The sequence below is a fragment of the Antedon bifida genome, chromosome 2, assembly GCF_963402885.1.
Source record: "Antedon bifida chromosome 2, ecAntBifi1.1, whole genome shotgun sequence".
In the NCBI taxonomy this organism is placed as follows: domain Eukaryota; kingdom Metazoa; phylum Echinodermata; class Crinoidea; order Comatulida; family Antedonidae; genus Antedon; species Antedon bifida.
The window spans coordinates 7,998,855-8,012,045 of NC_136227.1; the positions used below are offsets into that span (position 1 = coordinate 7,998,855).

The window sequence follows — 13,191 nt, forward strand, 5'->3', positions numbered from 1 at the left end:
GTCGCTTTTGTTTTTTATGACTGGTTTTTCTTGTTGTTTTTTGGTCAAATAAATAAATGAAATGGAATGACCTTTTTCTCCATTATATCATTCTACAGTAGCTATTATTACTGTAGCTCACATTTTAAAAAAATTTATAATATATAATTGTGATTTTTACCAAAATATTTTCTTTTTTTCCAGATCTTACAATGAGATTTCAGATTGAGTAAATCGATAAAAAAACATGACCCAAATTAAGGATCTATACGACTTTCTGGTGGAGTCCGAGCTCGACCATTACTACAATGATTTCACAGGGAAAATGCGTGTCACAAGCCCGCAGCAGTTCAAGTTCGTTGAGGACGATGACCTTACCGAGATTGGGATGACCAAACCAGAGATTAGACGACTTAAGAAATGTTACCACAAAGAGTTCCCAAAGGGAGCTTTTGGAAAAATTAAAAAGGTGAAATTAATATTATTATTATTAACAAAAATTTTAAATATGATTTTGTGATTTTGTAAATTTTATAATATCTGAGCAGTGTACAGTACAATGGTCAGATATTAGTATCAGGCACTGATCCTCTTTTTCTCAAGAAAAATGATTGTAAATTAGACTGTACACTAGTAGGCCTACTTTAAACTTTCAAGTAACTGTAAAGCGTGGTTCCCACTAGCGACGCAATGTAACAAAACCTATGCAACATATGAAAATGCCCTTTTTGTATTTGTTCCTGCCTGTGTAAAATCAAACCTGCTTATTGCGCATCAACATAATAGTTGCCTTAGACTTTGACCTGGTTCATCATGCGTACTTGCCTACACGCTGTACTGTGTTTTCCAGTGTTCTTGCGTGTTACATGAAATCAAATTTTGATTTCCCGTAACAATGTTTGCAGCACTGTTGCGTAGTCGGTTTCCCACTTCTGATTACGCAATACAGCACTTTGCATCGATACGTTGCTGATTTGCATTGTGGCCTAGTTAGAACTGCGCTTTAGGAAGCCCATCCCACCTTGCTTTACAAAGAATAACATACAGAAATCAAACGTTTTTCTATGTTTGCACAGCAAAAGTGAAAGTTTCCCAAGAATAGAATGTCATGAAGTATCAAATTCAACAAGCCAAGTTTATTTTTAACTAGCATTCCTTCCAGTAGCAACAGCACTGTATCTTATCATTAAACTATGAACACACACCATGATAAAACTTTAACATCCTTGTCATAAATTTACCTAAAGGGCCCTTTATTTACCTTGAAATTGATGGTTACCTGAGAAAGTCCTTAAAGGAGTTGTTTGATGGCTTGTAAGTGGCCGCTCTGACCTCTTATTATGATCTGACCTCAAATTTGTCATCACACAAGATGTTTTTCCTGAAAGTGGACACTGTTATGTTTGACCAACCTAACTGTTTTTGACCACAATACAAAGACTAAAGAGTGTACTTAAAATGTTTACATATAAAATATGTCTGGAAGTATTCAATATGAATGGATTTTAAGAGACTGTTTCTTTTGGTTGAGCTAAGTTGAAAAATGAAATAAGATACATTATAAATTAAAGTCAAGATAAATATTAAATAATAGCAAATAAACAAAAGGTTGTATGTTGGTTCATTTCTGCTGCATTCTTAAAATGCAATAGATATTCTGCCAAAAGTTCACCAACAATGGATGTTCTTCCATGAGGCTGTAACAGATACAAATACAGTAAAATAATCAGAAGTGGAGCTGTAGCTTGATGGTTAACGTTCTTGTCTTCCAGTCCCATGGTCCATGGTTCAATCCTGAAAACAAAATAATTTACAAAGTTGTTTTAAATTTAAGGAAGTATAGGTAAAATGGAAAAGATTTCACACCAAACAGATTGAGAATAGAAAAATTGAATTGAAATCATTGAACATATTACTGTACCTTTTGCTTTAAGGTACAGTATCATAATTTCACATCTTGCATGCTTAGCATTGAGTTTCTACCCACTGTATAACATTGTCAATGTTTAAAAAGAAGTTGCTGAAAAGGTGTTTCTGAAGAATAAACTTTGACCTTTGACTTGAATAAAGTTGTCATGGAGTAAATCATGTTGATATATGGTTATGGAGGAGGTTAGTGACAATAGGTTAGAGGGTACACATTATTTTGGAAAATGAATAAATTCCCACCTTTTATGGTGATAGAATGTTCTAGAATTCTCACCTTTGAAAGATAAAACAATCAATCATTTTTTACTGAAACTAGTAAAAATAGCATAATTTGATCAAATTCATAATCTTGTTTGAGAAATGTTACTGTAATGTTATTTCCACATTGGGTATTTCATCATTAAAATCAATGTTACTCTTTTTGCTGCGAAAAAAAATATCCAGTCAACCATATTCTTGTGCTGTGTGTAACTTTTAGCTGCATGCAATGCAAATAAAGATTACTGTATTTGATTAATTGCTGTTGACCTTGATCTAACTTTTTTTAATTTAGGTTAAATTAAGGTTTTTGGTAGTAAATTTAGTAATTGAATGCAACAATGCAATAATAATAATATTTTTGAAAAATATTAAGTTTGATCAGGCTACCAAAAACCTATGAATACATATAAGACATAATCAGTTATTTTCTTGCCACAGGGAAGGCCAATACTGTAGATCTGTCACCATTGGTTGTAATATAGTACAGTACTAGTACACATTCTAATAGTTAGGCCTTTTATTAGGTTTGGTCAAATGGTCATCAGTCACCATTATATTGGTCAGTGTACAAAGTATCAACAAACATTGTTTCTACACAAGTTATTGATACAGGTCAATGACCTTTAGAAATGAGTGATCAAATGTGGGAAAATCTAACCTAAATAAATGCAATACAATCATAATGAAAAGTCTACCACCAAAGTACAGTAGTCTACTCTGTAGGCATAAAAGAGCTTCTTTCTACCACCTACAGTATCTCATTCCGTGGTTCCATAGTCCTATACTGTAAAAAAAAACTCATACAATCTTTATTTACTTAAACAAATGTAACTCTGTTTCTGCAAGTAACACAATTATTATTTTTGCCAAGTATTTTGTAGCCATTGAGGTGTTAAAACTACCACTTTTTATTTTTTATCACAATTCTTAGTGGTGGATTACTCGGCTCGTGCATCGATGAAGAACGCAGCCAGCTGCGTTAACTAATGTGAATTGCAGGATACATTGATCATCGATACTTCGAATGCACATTGCGGCCCGGGTCCTCGCGATCCGGACCACGTCCGTCTGAGGGTCAGCAATGCGACGCATCGCGAAAAGTCTGTATAGTTAGGAAACGACTCAAAAATATGTACATTATGACAACAATTATTAGAAAGTACTGCTACAAACAATAGCTATAAAATTGTGATGTGATGTACAAAAATAGGTGTAAAAATCAAGAATGTGTACAATTGGACATTTTCTAAATCGATTTTACTACGGCAACTTAATATCCAAGTGAGTGTTTATTACCTGTGAAACACAATTATAATTTTGTACAGTTTAATTATAAAATGATATCAAGTCAAAAATGTACCATAAAAATAGCCCACATACAAAAACTACTGCTGTTATTAAGTTAAAAACAACATATATTAAACTCAGTTTTCCTTAAAAAACAAATCCTTGGCAATATTTATTGTCATTGTCCTTTCTATTTTAATGTATTCCTATGGGAAAATAGATGATTACAGGAAAAGATCCTATGTGACATTCCAACATTTTGTGACATTCCAATCTGACTTGTCATTGGCACTGTATTCTTTAGGAAGTGTATGATTTATCACAAGGGGGTTGGTGATGATAGTATTGCTCCTTTCAAGCTAAATCCAAAATACAAAGCTAAACCATGAAGGGGGTCTTGTAAAACCCATGAGACTCCAATATTACTGTGTTTACATTCTTCAGGTGATAGACTTTACATAAATACTCTGTTTTGTTTAAGGCTAGTCAATCTAGCATTTTGAGTGAAACAAATTGCAAACAGAGATTTTTTTTTTTTAAATGGTTACATATGATAAGGTGATTATTTTTTGAGCATCACACCTCTGACACTCATCCCGAAGGTATGCAAATTAGCTTAAATATGCAAATTAGGGTGAAATTACAGGGTTACCATATCTTCAAAACTACTAATCGTAGAGAGTTCGTTTTTGCACAGTCTGGTTCAGAATATATATATTTATATTTGCTCTAATGAGACATTTTACAAAAAAATGACCGGAAACACACGATTTTGACCCTTGACCCCATTTCTCAATATTTACATAAATATGTGATTAAAATGTCTGTAGAGACTTTTTTTGGACTCAATGACTTGGATATTGTTTTTCAATACCCACCATAGAACTGTATTATAATTCCCAAAATCACACCTTCGTCACGCACCTCGAAAGTATGCAAATTAGTAGTACAAGTAATATTAAATATGCAAATTAGGGAGTGAAATTACAGCGTTGCCATATCTCGAAAACCGCTAATGCTAGAGTGTTGATTTTTTCACTAAAATATTTAAAATATGTATATTTATATTTGCTCCAATGAAACATTTTACAAAAAATTGACCGGAAGTATGACATTTGACCCTCGACCCCATTTCTCAATATTGCATATATAATGAAACTAAAATGTCTGTAGAGACTTTGTTTTGCCCTCATATGACTCAGATACAGGTTTATAATAGCCAACATAGAACTGTTTAGTAAATCTCAAAATCACACCTGTATCACTCACCTCCAAAGTATGCAAATTATCAGTACAAGTTACATAAAATATGCAAATTAGGGGGTGAAATTACAGGTTCCTATATATCGAAAACCACTAAGGCTAGAGAGTTGATTTTTTCAATAACTTGTTCAAAATGTACATATTTATATTCGCTCTAATAAAACATTTTACGAAAAAATGACCGGAAATACAACAATTGACCCTTGACCCTATTTATCAATGTTTGCATACTATAATGCCACTAAAATGTCTGTAGATAATTTGTTTTGACTCAAATGACTCGGATACAGTTTTCCTATCGTCAGCATAGGACCGCTTTGTAATTCCCAAAATCACAATTTTGTCACACACCTTGAAAGTATGCAAATTATTAGTACAAGTTACATGAAATATGCAAATTAGGGGTGAAATTACAGTCTTCCCATATATGTACATATTTATATTCGCTCTAATGAAACATTTTACGCAAAAATTGTCGGAATTATGACATTTGACCCTCAAATCTATTTCTCAATATTTTCATATAATGCAACTAAAATGTCTGTACAGACTTTGTTTTGGCCTCAAATGACCCAGATACAGGTTTTCTATAGCCAGCATAGAACTGTTTAGTAATTCTCTAAATCACACCTCTGTTACTTCGCTTGGAAGTATGCAAATTAGTAGTACAAGAAAGTTACCATATCTCTATCGGTCATTAGCGTTTTCGACATACATAAGGCAATTCACTGTAATTTGCGTATTTCATATAGCTTGTACTACTAATTTGCATACTTTCGGGGTGCTTGACTTATACTGGCTATATAAAACCTGTATCCGAGTCATTTGAGGCCAAAACAAAGTCTGTACATACATTTTAGTTGCATTATATGCAAATATTGAGAAATAATAATAATAATAATATTAATATCCTGGATTTCTATAGCCTAATGTTGTGAAACCTCTAAGCGCTGTACATAAACTAATACGAAAAAAGGGAATTCCAACCATGCCAAAAAAACCCCAAACCGAAGTAAAGAGATACGCCTTCGTCGCTAACCAGGGATCGGTCTAATTGAACCTCGGTCAGCACCAGTTGTGTCGAGGGTCAAATGTCATACTTCCGGTCAATTTTTTGTAAAATGTTTCATTGGAGCAAATAGAAATATGTACATGTATGGCTGTGAAAAAATCAACTCTCTAGCATTAATCGTTTTTAAGATATGGGAAGACTGTAATTTATTTATTTATTTATTTATTCACCCCCTTATTTGCATATTTCATGTAATTTGTACTACTAATTAGCATGATTTTGAGGAGCATGACGAAGGCGTGATTTTGGGAATTACAAAGCGGTCCTATGCTGACTATAGGAAACATGTATCCGAGTTATTTGAGTCCAAAACAAAGTCTCTACAGACATTTTAGTCGCATTATGTATGCAAACATTGATAAATGGGGTCGAGGGTCAATTGTTGTATTTCCGGTCATTTTTTCGTAAAATGTTTTATTAGAGCGAATATAAATATGTACATTTTGAACAAGTTATTGAAAAAATCAACTCTCTAGCCTTAGTAGTTTTCGATATATAGGAACCTGTAATTTCACCCCCTAATTTGCATATTTTATGTAACTTGTACTAATAATTTGCATACTTTGGAGGTGAGTGATACAGGTGTGATTTTGAGATTTACTAAACAGTTGTTATGTTGGCTATTATAAACCTGTATCTGAGTCATATGAGGGCAAAACAAAGTCTCTACATACATTTTAGTTTCATTATATATGCAATATTGAGAAATGGGGTCGAGGGTCAAATGTCATACTTCCGGTCAATTTTTTGTAAAATGTTTCATTGGAGCAAATATAAATATACATATTTTAAATATTTTAGTGAAAAAATCAACACTCTAGCATTAGCGGTTTTCGAGATATGGCAACGCTGTAATTTCACTCCCTAATTTGCATATTTAATATTACTTGTACTACTAATTTGCATACTTTCGAGGTGCGTGACGAAGGTGTGATTTTGGGAATTACAAATGGTCCTATGCTGGCTATTAGGAACCTATGTCTGGGTCATTTGAGGGCAAAATAAAGTCTCTACAGACATTTTAGTCACATTGTATATGCAAACATTGAGAAACGGGGTCGAAGGTCAAATGTTGTACTTCCGGTCATTTTATCGTAAAATGTTGCATTAGAGTAAATATAAATATATACATTTTGAATAAATCAGAGAAAAAATCAACTCTTTCGGACTAGTAGTTTTTGAGATATGGTTACCCTGTAATTTCACCCTAATTTGCATATTTAAGCTAATTTGCATACCTTCGGGATGAGTGACAGAGGTGTGATGCTCAAATTTTCATCTCCTCATCATATATGACCATTTAAAAAAAAAAAATCTCTGTTTGCAATTTGTTTCACTTTGAGCTGTTTTTTTTGCTAGATTGACTAGCCTATTATCCTTGTATTGAGAAATCTAATTTCACAGTTTATTGGAGATGTATTTAAAGGGACTGTTATCATTTGATAAATATTAATGGGATTTATTTGTGTATACTGTACAGTACTACATAACTTAGTTTTTTTTAATCTCACAATCTTGTTGACTATATATGCTAAAAGATCAAATAACAAACTTATCGCATTGCTCGTTAGTCACATATAGTTTTTGGCCTGGACAAAATTTGATACCGAAATATTGAATATCACAGAAATCTTTCCACTGATATATTTAGCCTGTTTCTACTGAAAAAAGGACAAATTCTGATTATTTTTGTATAATCATGGAGGTATACCTTCATGCTAAAATAAAGTTTGACATTAACTGATGCCAGTAGAAATATTTGTGTGTGTGTGTCACAAATTGCAATGGCTTATATAATCTCTTATCTGGGGTAATCACTAATAATATTAAGGAAGTTTTAATTGACCTAACTGAGAACAGCATAGAGTTTACCTGAAAATTAGGTCAAATTACTATTTCATGTTCCAGAACTTTCTGAATTGCTCCTACTACTCCTACTAGAAATTTTGCTTTTTTAAATATTTTTCAATCATATGGGCTGATTATTCTTTGTATCTTTTCTATTGTTTAAAAGAATAATTTTGATGTACAGGTAAACATGCTTTATCTTTAAAATATCATCTTAAATTTATGTAATCTAACAATGTTATTTTTTAAAATGAGCCAAGTTCCAGTTTGCAGATCCAAGATTTTTAATCAGGAGGATCGTCTACTAGGCATTAACATGGTGAAATGGAGTGCTGAACCTAAATAATCTGTTGTCCTATCTTCTACCGTTTGATGACTGAGGCCTACAATAATCAGATAACTATATACATGTTGAAAGAATACTGTAGTCACAAACTTTAATTTCTCAAAATTTAATTTCATCTTCTACAGAAATTCTCACGAGATGTATCAAAAAACAGATTACCAATGCCAAAATCACCGACGTACGAGAATAACCGAGTTGGCAAACACATCATTCCATCAGAGTCAATTACCCAGTTGCACCGTGAGCTGGGGAAAGGAGAGTTTGGCAAGGTTATGCAGGGTATCTGGACAGATGAAGATGGCAAGAGAGTATGTGTCTTTATTTTTCTTATGTGATTTAAGTGGAAAATAGGATTATAATAAAGTTTTTTTCAGCTAAAAGTTCAGTGATCCAGTGATTCAGTTTAATCATCCTTAATCGTTTGGGTGTTTTTAACCATTATTTTCACACTTCCATTTATCCGGTTATTGAAAATCTGTCCTATTTCTTCTGCAAAGAAATTGGGGGTAATTTATTTACACGGGTTATTAATCAGACCCTTATCTACATTTCCCATTTCTCCACTTGCATTTGTCACGCTAGGAATATAAAATAAAAGTGCAGGGTGTAGGCTAAAATAATCTTTTCATTCTACTCTGTCACTCGAGGTTGACAGTTCAAATAACAAAACTGCGCCTTTCTTCTTCCTAATCCTTTCAATGCAACTGATATGTTTCAGCTAAGCCTCAGTGAGTTATTACAGTTAGGTACCCACAGCATGGAGGTCTTTTGTAATACCTTGATGCCTGCAGCCCTTTTCCCTGCAAGAGAATCTCCATGGGTGCTCTTGTAACTTATGGAGGCCTAGCCTTGAAAAACACTTATTAAAGTAAATCAGAAAACATGTTAATTATTCTCTTTTATGTAAGGATAATCAAAAACAAATTGAATTGACTTTAAAGGCAATTAAGATACTATAATCTTATTACATTTAAAGGAAACTGAATGATAGGAAACTGATTTAATTATGTAACCTGATTTCTGTTGAAGTCTTCAACTTAAAGTAGACAACATTTCAAATAGATTTCTTGGAAGTTTCTATGGAAGGCAATTGCAGCCAAAAATACAAAAATCTGACAAACTATTAATAACTGTATGCCCTTTTCCAAATGATTTAATTTCAAAACTGTACTTAAACTTGTCACTGTGATATTAGTTTTAGCTATCAATGTAACACACCGTCCGGACCTACAGTAGGAAAAATAGTGTCTAAATAATAATGCCTGGGAATTCATTTGAAGTGATCAAGAGTAATGATATTTTTTATCAAAGATTACAATACATCAAACCAGTTGAAATGCGATACTCATCTGAATATTTTATAAAGTTCATATAAAACATTTCAGATCAAAGACCAACTGTAATATAATAGTAACTGTACTGAATGGTACATGTGTTCTTCCTATAAAAATATCACTTTTGCTAGGCTACAGTACTACTGACTGTCCCAAAGCTACTGAGAGAGAGATAACTATATTTTCATCTATAATTTGCAGAGTGTAATGTTTCATGTGAAAAGGAATCTGGGAATAATACAAGCAAATCCACATGGAATTTTAAGAATGTGAAAATTGTTGAAATATGTATTTCTCAGACCTAAACCACAATCGCCTTCCAAGTAATGGGAAATTGGAATTTGTATTAAGGTTTACCAATACCTGTGTACAAAAATTAGTAGTTTATCAATTTGCTATAAATATTTCACTATAATCTTGTTTTTTGCACGTCACCCCAATCATTCTCCGTTGAAGCACATGTTTCTAGGCATGCTGATTGCACAACAATTATTTTCTGTTCAATTCAATTCTTGAAAAACTTTATTTAACCACCGAAGACCCATTCTGACTTGACATTGCTCACATTTCTGCATTTTGAACTCCCAACCCCCTCCCCTACTATTTAATTGTAACATTCAAAATTGGGAGGAAAATGTATATCTTTACATTAGTAGTGATTCTTCTATTGTTAATAATATTTTGTTGTGTAAATTTATTTTAGATCCAGGTTGCGATCAAGTGTTTAAATAAGGACCGCCTTGAAGCTGGTGAATCCGACTTTCTGAAGGAAGCGACTATAATGCACTCGCTGGACCATGAAAATCTTGTGAAGCTATATGGCGTCGTCTTAGATGCTGAGAATTCTCTTATGTTGGTAAGTGCGGGTATGGTTCCTACCTACCTATCGTCTTCGGGCCCTTTGGTCGATAAGGCGGCAAGATTACCGGTCCCTAGCAACCGGTTTGGCTTGGTTTCATGTTTTCCATCCCAACTCTGTTCTCTCTTTTTCTACTGTCCGTCTCCATGTTGTTTTTGAACATCCAACATTTCTCCTCTCTTCTTGCCACCATGTTAAAGCTGTTATACAATGGCTGCTCCCTCCATTCGTAACACATGTCCAATTCATTTCCATCGCCTTGCCTTCAATCTTCGCTTATTCTTCTCAAGTTGGTTTTGATTAATACAGTTTCATACTGTATGTCATCGGTTGTCTACACCCAAAGTTTTTTAGTGAATATTGTGTTGAAGGTCAACGTCATAGACTTATGCAGGAGCTGATCCAGAATTTTTTAAGCAGTGGAGTGGTAACATGAAAATATCAATGGCTATTAAAATAGATGAAAAAGTAGCTCAGAGTGTCATGTTAAATAGCTGTCAAGGAATGGTATCAGTGGAGGAGGTGGTAAGGGTCACGCTACCCCTGGATCCACCCCTGCCATAGCAAAACTGTGTAGAGGAATCTAGTGTGAAAGTACATCATAATGTCTCTGCAAGCACATAATTAATTAATGATGTTACTAGTTACTTCATCGCATATCGATAGCACCCTCCTATTAATTTCACTGTGCAATTCATGATTGTGCCAACATACATAATAGCAATAAATAAATAATTCTGAACAAAATTAATGACCTTTGACATGTAGCCCCAAGAGATCCTAGATTTCTTAGAGAGCATGTTTGACACGCTTTAACAGCTCGTTTCTACAAGTTGTGTTAAATTTCTCCAAACACAGGAAAAACTAGGCCTTTCGTTTATAGTGTGAAGAAAAGCAGATATTATAGATAATGTCATTACATGTTGAATGTCGTATACTGATATATTAATAGGCCTCGGAAGCTCTTTCATAGAATTCAATGACATTTACAACTTATGAATTCAATTTAAGATCCATGTTGCAACTTATAAGTGGCAATCCCATGAGTATCAAAAGCGTTAGCATGACCACTCAAGCATGCGATTATGTTAAATATATAAACATGCTTGTTCATTTTCCAAAAAATTGTATGCTATGCTTACAAAAACAGTTATTTTATGTTGAAAATTCCAAGATAAAATGCTATATTTAAACCAAAGTCAGGGTATGGAATTTGGCAAAAATAAAGGTTGCGGGATAAATCTTGGCTTGCATTTACAATGGAATTGTCTTGTTTTCAGCGTAAATATAGAGGGTGTGATTGATTATAGGGTTAACTTGAAAGAATTGGAAGAATTTGATTTGTTTGTTTGTATTTTGGAATTACTCATTAAAATATTATTTATGTGGGGAAAAAATAAAATTGGTTTACCACATTCAATCCCTGTGGCTTGATTTATATTTTGTCTTTTGTATAAAATAGAAAATCCAGCTTGAGATACATGATTTAATACAAAGACAGTCAAGTTGTTGCTTATCCCCCACAGGGGGTGGGTTATTAATTTCTATCATGTCACTCCTGGTTGTATGGTTGTCAGCTTCTTTGATCCCTATAATCTGATGAATGAACTCCAGTAAGCCAGGCCTAAATTATGTGGATGAGTCACTCACTAATACAGGCCATCAGGGACTTATTAAATGCTTAACAACGATTATATTTTAATCCAGCAATATGCCTAGAACACACATTTCATTTTATGATTAAAATAATATTTTTCATCATCCATTCATCTTCAGTCTGCAATTGTTCTGTACATTTTTCAAAAAGAAACCTTTAAATTTTGTCCATTTAAACAAAATATTTATTATCAGTGGAACCCATCATCATTTCCACAACATTTGTAAATAGAAATGTTGCCCTGAGACATAAGTATATAAGTAAAAACAGTGCAACATAAAATTCTCTAAAATCTAGTTGTGGAACTATTTTTACGAGAGATTATGGGACGAATAGTATCCCACTATGTAAACCTATAAACAAAAATTAAATAAATATGCAAAATGATATTATTTATGACACTATAGTATGTTTACTGATTGATCTTTATGTTTAATGATGCATAACAACACAAAAATGTCTATTCCTTCTCCCTAGTAAAAGTAACAGTGTGCCATTCTCTTTAATGTTGCCTACATCTCATAATCCCCAATTGTGTACAGTACACATACACCTTCTCTTCCTTAATTTTTTATACTACTGTATTTACTCTATTTCTCCCCACTTTCCACACCCTACAGTAATTCTCTATCTTTTACAGTATGTACATTGATTTTATCTTCATGCATTCTCCCCAATTTGTTACATCCTTTATCGTAATATTCAACAAATTTTCCTTAATGCTCTAAACCCTTCTTCCTAATTGTCTGATTTAATCAGTATGAACATGAACAATATCATCTGGTATTATAAATTATTCTCGTATACGGTAACAGCTCTGTAGATCATGCGTAGCAACAAAAGCATGTCTACTAATTTATGACCGTATTGCCAGATGATTTAATGTTTAATTCAAAATTTCAATATTAGTTACATTAATAGTCTGGTTATTTACTGCTAAGCCTATGAGAAGGCCATGTGCAACGACATTAGTATGGAATATTGCCAGGTTTAAAATAGCCTGTCTAGGTTTTTTAACAATCGCCAAATCAAGCCTTCACGTTCTTCTTAAGCTCTGTCTATAGTACACTATCAAACTTTATGTGACAAAAAAATATGATGTGCCCATACAGTATATGGACATGATGATGTCATATCAATCATATCACTACCATATTTGGACACATCACACTTTTTTTTTATCAAACTACACTGATACTACATAGTGTATAGACAGAGCTATAGAGATCATCATGTATTTAAATGATTAAGCTCTCTCTACACTATCTAACTTTTTGTGACAAAAAAATGTGATGTGCCCATAATATGGACATAATGATGTTATATCAAGCTATCATATTTGGGTATCACTGCCAT

At 33.1% G+C, this 13,191-nt stretch overlaps 1 protein-coding gene and 1 non-coding gene across 3 annotated transcripts in view; both read left to right on the plus strand.

Annotated features, from left to right (window-relative positions):
* The window catches only part of LOC144836155 (uncharacterized), a 55,460-nt gene that overhangs the window by 21,395 nt on the left and 20,874 nt on the right, over positions 1 to 13,191 (plus strand). For both annotated transcript variants that reach the window (XM_078691366.1, XM_078691365.1), the window contains exons 2-4: positions 184 to 448; positions 8,111 to 8,293; positions 10,023 to 10,175. In XM_078691366.1, the coding sequence (XP_078547492.1) occupies positions 227 to 448; positions 8,111 to 8,293; positions 10,023 to 10,175 (558 nt within the window). In that variant the 5' untranslated portion in view covers positions 184 to 226. The remainder of the gene's footprint in view (positions 1 to 183; positions 449 to 8,110; positions 8,294 to 10,022; positions 10,176 to 13,191) is intronic.
* LOC144836535 (5.8S ribosomal RNA) lies at positions 3,092 to 3,247 on the plus strand. The gene has a single exon (XR_013611359.1). It is a non-coding gene; the product is annotated as a 5.8S ribosomal RNA (ribosomal RNA).